Genomic DNA, 8914 nt, shown 5'->3' with positions numbered 1-8914 from the left:
CTCTAATGAGGGCTGCCTCTTCCCTCCTGCCTGAAACTGCATCACAGATATTTCCAGGCTCTGGTGTGACACTGGCCCTATGCTGATAGGTCTCTGCACATTTTAGTTTTGGTTATAAACCTATTCTTAACCAGGGGTGATAGGATTTGGGGATAAGGGTGAGGTTTGGCTGTACCACTTGCATCTCTAGTCATGATCAGCAAGTAAGAGGCGGGGCTCATGTATAATGCAGCATCGGGGAGGCACTGCTTATGTAACGGGGACAGCAGATTTAATGAAAGGAGAGAAGAGTCAGAGGCTGGGAATGGGAACAGTGAATTGTCGGCAGGGGCAACATGCCCGGGTGGTTGCTCCTCATAAGGTAGGCTATGGGCCTCTGGCAGCCTGTTTAGGGGAGGTGAAGGAGACCTGAGCTTGAGGCCTGGGAAGTGACTGGTGAGGAGTATGTTAGTGATACCCACTGTGGGGGTGGGGAGGCTATACTGTGAAAATGTCCGAGCCCCATACTGGGAGGTACAGCTGAATCTTTGATGCTTCATGGGGAAAATGTCCAAATACTGCTTTCCTAGAGTATTTGAATTATGTTAAGGAAATCTAAGTCTTCCTTGACCCAAAGCAAGAATAGTGGTGGCAATTTTGCCTGGTCTCAAAGATACATCTCTAGGGTTGAGATTAGAGGGAGTGCCTGCTGAGATGGGCAGAACCTGTAATACCTCAGGGGCAGAAGGTTTAGAGTGGCTCCCTTGGTTCTCATCAGGGTGGCAACATCCAGGGTCCCTGGGTCCAAGGCTGGAAGAGCCTCTGGTCAGGTGTGGGGACCACCAGGTCAGGCCTGGAAGAACGGTGGGGACTACCAGGGCATCAGTGCCAGCACCAGGAGCCCCTGGAGCCAGCTCCACTGCTAGTAGAGAAGCCTCTGTCTGAGTGGCCAGTGCCTCAGTTCATCAACCTCTTTCTGCCGGAGTTTCCCATTAGGCCCCCTAGGGGGCATCAGCAGCTAAAGGTAGGTCAATGGAATCACTGAACGGGGTCTCAGTCTTGGGGAGAAATCTAGAAATGACCGGAGTTTCAATTGCTCTGTTCTCCATTTTTCTGTACAGATTTTAGGCCTTGTGGCTAAAGGCTCCTTTGGAATTGTCTTCAAGGTCCTAGACTGTGGCCGGAAATCAGTGTTTGCAGTGAAGGTAGGGACCTAGGTACTCTTCCATTTTATTTTCTAGTCCCTGCTTCCAGTTTTGGTTCCAGAAAGGTTGGGAGGAATAAACAATTCAATAGCACTATTCCCTTTTATGAGTCATCATTCCTGTCCTTTTATAGGTGGTGCCCAAGGTCAAGGTCCTCCAGAAGGACATCCTGAGGCAGTGCAAAGAGGAGGTTAGCATCCAGGTATGCATAGAGCCCTGGAAAGGATCCTAGGAAGAACTAAACTACAGGTGGAGAAAGCACCTTTCTTGTCCAACTGTCCAGCTTTTCCTAGCTCTGCCCCTCCCTCTGCTTCAGCCAAGTAGATCCTGGGAAAAGTAGCTACCAGCAGAGTTAGTCTAGGTCCTTTTTTTTGGTTTGTGGTTGGGAACTTGTTCCAACTCATTTTATGAGGCCAGTATAATCTTTTTTTTTTTTTTTTTAAATATATCTTTATTGATTTCAGAGAGAGGAAAGGATAGGAAGAGAGAGAGATAGAAACATCAATGATGAGAGAGTCATTGATCGAGCCCGCAACCTGGGCATGTGCCCTGATCGGGAATCGAACCCTGATCGCCTGGATCCCAGGTCGACGCTCAACCACTGAGCCACGCCCGGCCGGGCGAGGCCAGTATAATCTTGACACCAAAGCCTGGCATGGACATTATCAGAGAAGGAACACTAAGCCAATCTCACTCATGAAAGTAGATAAAAAAATTATAAACAAAATATTAATAAACTATGCAACAATATGTAAGAATGAAAATACATCACAACCAAGTTGTATTTATTCTAGGAATATGAGGTTGGGTTAACATTAAAAAAAAATAAATGTAGGAACTAATGCTTCCAGTCAAGATGGAGCAGAGGGACTGGATTTACTCTCACCCATGGAACAACCACAAATTTAAAAAAAGATCATTTAATAGAAAATGAACAAAGGAACTCACAGGGACTTCACAAAAGACGCTATCCAAGTTACCTATATATATGTATATATGTGTGCATACATATACACACACACATGAAAAGGTACTCAACCTTAGTCACTAGGGAACTGCAAGTCCAAACCAGAATAAGATATCTCTACATTCCTACCAGAATGACTAAAATAAAGGAAAGGGACTAGAGAAAGAAAATAATTATGTGAAAAAAAATTTTTTAAACATATCTTTATTGATTTCAGAGAGAGGAAAGGAGGGGGAGAGAGAGAGAAACATCAATGATGAGAGAGTCATTGATCAGCTGCTTAGCCCACAACCTAGGCATGTGCCCTGACCAGGAATCGAACCCTGATCTCCTGGATTCTAGGTCGATGCTCAATCGCTGAGCCACGCCCAGCCACGCTGAAATTTTTATAATATGTAGAAAAAAATCTTTCAGGATTTCCATCAAGATAATTAACTATAATTCTTGATTTTTAGTGGAATTACCAGTGCTTATTTTCTTGTTTTGCTCATTGAAATTTTCTAATTTGTTTTTAAAAAAATACATATAGCTCCTATAATAAAAAAATTTTTTCACTTTTAAAAAGTGCAAAAAGAATTTTAAAAACTGCAAAAAGAAAAGCATAATGACACTCTTGGTGTGATATAACTTATTTTGAGTATAATTTTAATTTTAAGAAGCTTAAAATATGAATTACTGATTAACTTACAATTTTACGTGAAATATATCTTGCAAAACATTTTATGCCAATGATTTTCTATTATGATATGGTTTGAAATGTTTAAAAAACTATATGAGCACATGCAAACATAAATTTAATCTGTTAGGCACATACAGAACTGAAATATCAAATCATTCAACACTGAGCCATTAGTATATAAGTACTTAAAACCAAAATATCTGCCACTATGGTCTGGTGATAAAATACACAAATAAGTCTGTTAGACAAAAACAGCTAAATGAACTTTAAAAAGTATGAAGATTATGAGTTTAAAGCACTAGCTGCAAGAACATTTGTCAAACTCCAAATGTTAGGTGACAGTTCAGCAATCCAGTGGCACTTATGTAAGCAAGCAGCTTGAACAAACAGATACTTCAAAGGTTTTAGATGAAATTCAGCTTTTACAACAAAAGGGAAGGATTCCCTTACAGAGGCAGATACACTGGTTGCCCTCTGTACCTGGCACATCTGGGGGAGCTCAGATGCCACCTTCTCTACCGTGTTGCTGCTGTCATGGGTTTCTGAGAGACACCCCATGGGACTCCCCCCTTTAGAGGTACTAGTCTCTTTTGAAGAAGCATTTGTGTTGTCACCAAGATTTGCTAACAGAGTTAATTTTATCCCCAACTTCTATTGGCTCTACAGTAAAAGGCACAATAAAATCCTTCTCCTCCCCACCTTCCCTTCACTCCCCCCACCTCCCCTCTACCTTCTTGTGCTGGGGGTGGGGCAGGGCAGCGGCAGCAGCTTCCTCCAGCTACTGCTTACAGCAAGTTCAACTTTATCTTGGGTGTCACCTGAGCCTGTGATGCCAGGGAATCCTCTCCAGCATGTCCTGTCCTAGTATGTTCCTTAGTATTATGCTGGTTCTCAGATTACCAGGCAGACAGTCCCAATTTAGTTCACCTAAACTGAGAGGTGGGGCAGCAGCTCCCTTTCTGCACAAGTAGGTATATTCTGACTCCTTGGCTGCCATGATCCTGTTATATTGTTCTTCCCTAATTTCCTGTTTTCTTGTCCCTAGCGGCAGATCAATCATCCTTTTGTACATGGTTTGGGAGACAGCTGGCAGGGAAAACGGCATCTCTTCATTAGTGAGTGACTGGTCCCCTCATTCCCAAGGTCCTTCTACCGTACTCCCCATCCCTGAGAGTACCCATCCCTTTGGCTTGTTCTGCCTTTGCTCTGTTCCCTTTCTCACAGCACTTCTCTCTCCCAAAGGGAGAGGGAACAAACAGCATGTGGCATCAGTTTGGGCAGAAGGCCTTTAATGCCTTGAGCCCAGGCACAGTAGCCCCCAAATATTGCCTAGACTTCTGGTGCTTTGCAGTGTGCAGCTACTGTAGCACAGATCTCTACTCCCTGTGGTCCGCTGTTGGGTGCTTTGCTGAGGCTCCCATCCGCCTCTTTGCTGCTGAGCTGGTCCTGGTGCTGTGTAAGTGAAACAGGAGTGGTAATGAAAATGAGGGAAGAATTAATGGAGTGGGGGCAAAAAGAATTAACTCTGGAGGTCAAAGAACCAGGAATAGGGATGGGGTGGGGCTACCAGGGAAATTGGAAAGGACAGGAGAGCTTCAGCACATCCCATGCTCGCTGTCATCCACAGGCTATCTCCATGACTTGGGCATCATCCATCGAGATGTGAAGGTAGAGTTAAGCACTTTTTTCTTTGTCTGAGGAGGGGGCTTAGTAAGAAGTTCCACAGGTCCAAGAAGGCATGGGGGAGCTGAGAACAGCTGACCTTAGGACTCTCATGGGTGCTAAGGATTTGGACAAGGACCCTGAATGTTGAGTAGGGCATCTTCAGCTGGGGGGTATACATGATGAAAGAGAGTTGAAAGGAAGAGGGTGAATAATAACTTCTCACCTGTGATTTTTCAGATGGAGAATATCCTTCTGGATAAACGAGGTAAATCCTTTTCCTAGCCCCAGAATGGGAGGTACTTCAGTTTGGGAATGAGCCATGGCTGATGAGGGATGGAACAGGGTGGTGCTGTTGCATTATCTTTTATAGGTCACCTGAAACTGACAGACTTTGGTCTGTCCCGCCACCTGTCCCAGGGAGCTCGAGCCTATACTATTTGTGGCACTCTTCAATACATGGGTAAGAAAAAGGCTAAAGCTGGTAGGTAAGCATTGGGCAGGAGGATAGCCAATAGATGTCAATGACAGTATCTTTCAAATCAAATCTGTAGCCCCAGAGGTCCTGAGTGGAGGGCCTTACAACCATGCTGCTGACTGGTGGTCCCTGGGTGTCTTACTTTTCTCTCTGGCAACTGGAAAGGTGAGAGAATGGTAGTGATGCTGGGCAGAAAAGAGTGTTTTGCCCTGTGGTGGGAAGAAGGAAGATCTTAGGAAACCTTGCCTTCTTCCTTCTAAGAAATGACACCCTCCCCCTCCCTCAACTCAGTTCCCAGTGGCTGCAGAGAGAGATCATGTGGCCATGTTGGCAAGTGTGACTCACTATGACTCTGAGATCCCAGCTTCTCTTAACCAGGGGCTCTCACTTCTGCTCCATGAGGTAAGGGTGAACACTACTTTCCTTTTTGACTACCAAACCATTCACTCTCTCCTTTCCCTATCATTGAAGTGGTATTTCCCCATTCCTCTGATTAATTTGTTTTTTGGAGCTGGGAGACTCCAACTTGATCAAGTACTATGTCACTACTTGCCCTCTAACCAGCATTTCAAATTTCATTCCTGACTTCCCAGTCCTCCAAATATCCTCCCCATCCATGACAGACAGGTTATTTCTGAGAGAGTGGGCCAGTGCTGCTTTCTTACCAATATAGCTCCTTTATTCCTGCCTTTGCCCCCAAATTAGCTCATCTCCCTCTTTTACAAATCCTTTTCTCTTTAGGGTTCTTTTTTCTGCCCTCCACAGCTCCATGAACTTCTTTTTCCCTTTCCAGCTTCTCTGTTAACAGCCCTTTTCCTATCCCAGTGTCTATTCCTTGTTGCTATTTCCCTTCAGCTCTTATGCCAGAATCCCCTCCAGCGGCTACGTCATTTGCATCACTTCCAGGTCCACCCTTTCTTTCGGGGTGTGGCCTTTGACCCAGAGCTCCTACAGAAGCAACCAGTGAACTTTGTCTTGGAGACACAAGCTGGCCAGCGTAGTTCATCAGAATCATTGCTGTTCAAGGATTTTGACTGTAACCTGGAGTCCTACCTGGTCTACCCCGGCCTTGCCCAAGCCCCTCTACTATAGATTCGGGCCGTCTGGGAACCTGAGGATCTCCTCCACTGCCAACTCAGTATGACCACCTTGATGATCTAGCTTGTTTTCAGTTTGTAGCCTCTTAAGATTCTGTTCTACGCATTGTACCAGAGTTTAAATCTTGGGCATTCTGCTACTGGCAGCCACAATTGGCCTCAGCCCTTCCCCTATTATACAACCCATCTCTCAATTCAACATTTCAGATCAGAGTGTTGATCTTTTCCTCTGCTTCATTTCTCCAGTGCTCATACCCTAAAGCTTTTAGCCAGAGCTTATTTCACTTTTACCCCTCCTTGTTTCTGCAACATGTTTCCTTTTTTGAGCAATAACACTTCATGGATTCATAAGGTGCTATTTATGTGTTTAACAGGCTTGTCAGAAGCAGTATGGATATTTTTCAGAGGTCTCAAAAGCTGCCATTACAGTTCCTAGATAAGCACCTAAAGCATGATTCTAGGGGCTCAAAGCCAGTCTGTAATAAATTTAATTTTAAAAAATTTAAAAAGTGAATCATAATAGCCTAAAGTGAGGAAGAGAATAAATAGAAACTGAAACATGGGTGGGTTAAATGTCCTTAGGGTAACTGAAATAGCTATCCAAATTTTTTCCAAAACAAAGCCCCTTTGAAAGGCATAGGATTCTTAAACTGATTACTGCCTTACACATCCCAGGATTCAGTTTCTAATGGGCAAACCAAGGGATTAAGAGGCATGACATCAACCTTAAAATTTAAGAACCTTTTCCTTAGTAAGGAAAATCATCTGGACCTTAAATTTGTATACATTTCTGGCCTTTATGACTTCATTTTTCTTTAACTTCTCAAAAGCTTCATTTTTATTATTCTTCAGTTATATCTGATCTCTTTTTCCAGATCAAAGAGTCTGGAAAGTATTCTGTGTATTTTAATTCTATCCCTGGATTAAGCCAGATTTTCCCTGTACATAGCTAGCATTTTATTGGGCTCTTTAGAATTGCTTTTTCTGGATTGCACTTTGGCAATCTGTATCAAATCCCTATGAAACTTAATTGCCGTAGGTACTGTAAAGGGTATTTATGATTACAATTCATAATGTTCTTTTTAAAGATGCATAGGAGAAAAGTTTCTCTGAACCCAGTTGTGCTTTTCCTGAGTTGCTGTTTGGTTTTACATTAAAGACACTAAATATTCAACTGACTGTATTTTTCCCTTCATATTGATGCTAGACTACTTAGAGCCAATTTTTGGCCCACCTCCATCCAGCAAGTGTTTAGGACCTCGTGTTATGTATTTTGTATGCTAGACACGTTCTTGGTTTCCTGTATTTTCTACCTTTATTTTCCTATGTTTTATTTTTATCTTACTATATTATCTGCATCTTTGTAAGCCTTTTGGGAATGAGGTTGGGATGTAAATAAATAAAAGAATGTATCTTTAATCTTTTTTATCTCATTTGTTTCTCTTTAGACACTTTTTTAAAGATTTTTTCACATTCAAGTTGTAGTGACCATTGGATAAAAACCCTGAATACTAGAAATGGGAATGATTTCTAAACTAGTAGTTAAGAGTATTGGAATTTAGGCCTGGTGCCTGGATCCACCAATAACTGTTTCAGTGTCTTTACACAGTCATTTTAATCTCTCTGGATTTTAGTTTCCTATGTATAAAATGAATGGGTTATAGTCACTGGCTCTTCTTTTTTTTTAATCCTCACTTGAGGACATGCTTAGAGAGAGGAAGGATGGGGGGGAGAGAAACATCGATGTGACAAACATTGACTGAACTGGCAATCTTTCAGTGCACAGGACAGTGCTCAACCAACCAACTGAGCTACTCTGGCCAGGCTAGCCACTGGTTCTTAATTGTGTGGGATGGGTTTCAGATTTCTGTGATGCTTTTTCAAAGGGCAGATGCAGATGATTTTATGATACTATGTGTCCGGCCCACTGTTAATTAATGTTCAGGTCACCCAACATTATATATCTTCTCTGGTCACAGCAGCATACTGGGTTAAGGTCTTTAGGACATGGTTAATATGATATCACTAGGGTCCCTTTCCTAGGTCATATTAGATTGCTTAGAGACCATGATCATATAAGTGTAGTTTGAATAATTTCTTACCAAATGAGGATATTAACATACTCTTCAATCAGTGGTACACTACAGCAGTGATTTTCAGGGTACAGTGGAGGGGGTGACAGAAAATCAAAGTTTCAGACACTAGAATTTGAAGAAAGCACTGCCCCCCACACCCTAGTTCTGATATGTTCACTCCTGGAAGGCATTCTTTTCCGTCACCCTCTACTACCATTCAGAATCACTGACCAATGTATATATCTTTTTAAAAGTTTATATTAAATTCATTTAAATTTTTTAAAATATACAACCTGAAATGATCTTTTAAATTTAACCTTACGCTTTGATTTTTTACTACCTAGAAGAAATCAGATACACCTATAAATACGGATATTTTACTTTGTACTCCCTTTTTCTTTTTTTAATTCTCACCTGAGGATATGTTTATTTTTTAGATTTTTAGAGAGAGGAAGGGAGAGAGAGAAACATCGATCGGTTGTCTACCTTACATGCCCCAACTGGGGATCAAGCCCAAAACTTAGGTATGTACTCTGACCAGATATCGAACCTGCAGCCTTTTTGGTGTGTGGGACAACACTCCAACCAATTGAGCCAGCCGGCCAGGGGTCCCTTCTGTGTTTTTTTAAGAATTTAAGATTAGTCTCAAAACCAACCCTTATATTCTTTTTTAGGAGAGTATCTTTGTAGTTCCACTTACTGTTTCTCACCTCTAATCTAAGTTACTTTATTGTATATTGAATTGTTCATTTGTTTACTTGTTCATTGATTT

At 42.2% G+C, this 8914-nt stretch overlaps 1 protein-coding gene across 3 annotated transcripts; it reads left to right on the top strand.

Annotated features, from left to right (window-relative positions):
* Positions 1-147: 147 nt before the first annotated feature.
* Positions 148-7484, top strand: RSKR (ribosomal protein S6 kinase related). Of its 3 annotated transcripts, XM_081161115.1 has the most exons (12): positions 148-361; positions 758-1003; positions 1101-1184; positions 1318-1386; positions 3876-3945; positions 4182-4286; positions 4458-4498; positions 4733-4760; positions 4866-4955; positions 5047-5135; positions 5262-5372; positions 5826-7484. In XM_081161115.1, exons 1-12 carry the CDS (start codon positions 227-229, stop codon positions 6060-6062), a joined length of 1305 nt encoding a protein of 434 aa, XP_081017241.1. In that variant the 5' UTR covers positions 148-226; the 3' UTR covers positions 6063-7484. The 3 variants fall into 3 exon arrangements, with proteins under 3 accessions (XP_081017241.1, XP_081017242.1, XP_081017243.1); XM_081161116.1 differs by lacking the exon at positions 4182-4286; XM_081161117.1 differs by lacking the exons at positions 758-1003; positions 4182-4286.
* Positions 7485-8914: the final 1430 nt, after the last annotated feature.

This window comes from Miniopterus schreibersii (assembly GCF_964146895.1).
Source record: "Miniopterus schreibersii genome assembly, chromosome: 16".
NCBI lineage: Eukaryota > Metazoa > Chordata > Mammalia > Chiroptera > Miniopteridae > Miniopterus > Miniopterus schreibersii.
This window is presented reverse-complemented; position numbering and strand designations above follow the sequence as displayed.

Excerpts from the sequence above, each read along its gene's own strand:
- RSKR (XM_081161115.1), top strand. The coding sequence starts at position 227 with ATGCAGCATCGGGGAGGCACTGCTTATGTAACGGGGACAGCAGATTTA. Across the intron at positions 3,946-4,181 it reads AAAACGGCATCTCTTCATTA|TGTGCAGCTACTGTAGCACA; the intron begins GTGAGTGACTGG and ends GGTGCTTTGCAG. Across the intron at positions 4,499-4,732 it reads TCATCCATCGAGATGTGAAG|ATGGAGAATATCCTTCTGGA; the intron begins GTAGAGTTAAGC and ends GTGATTTTTCAG.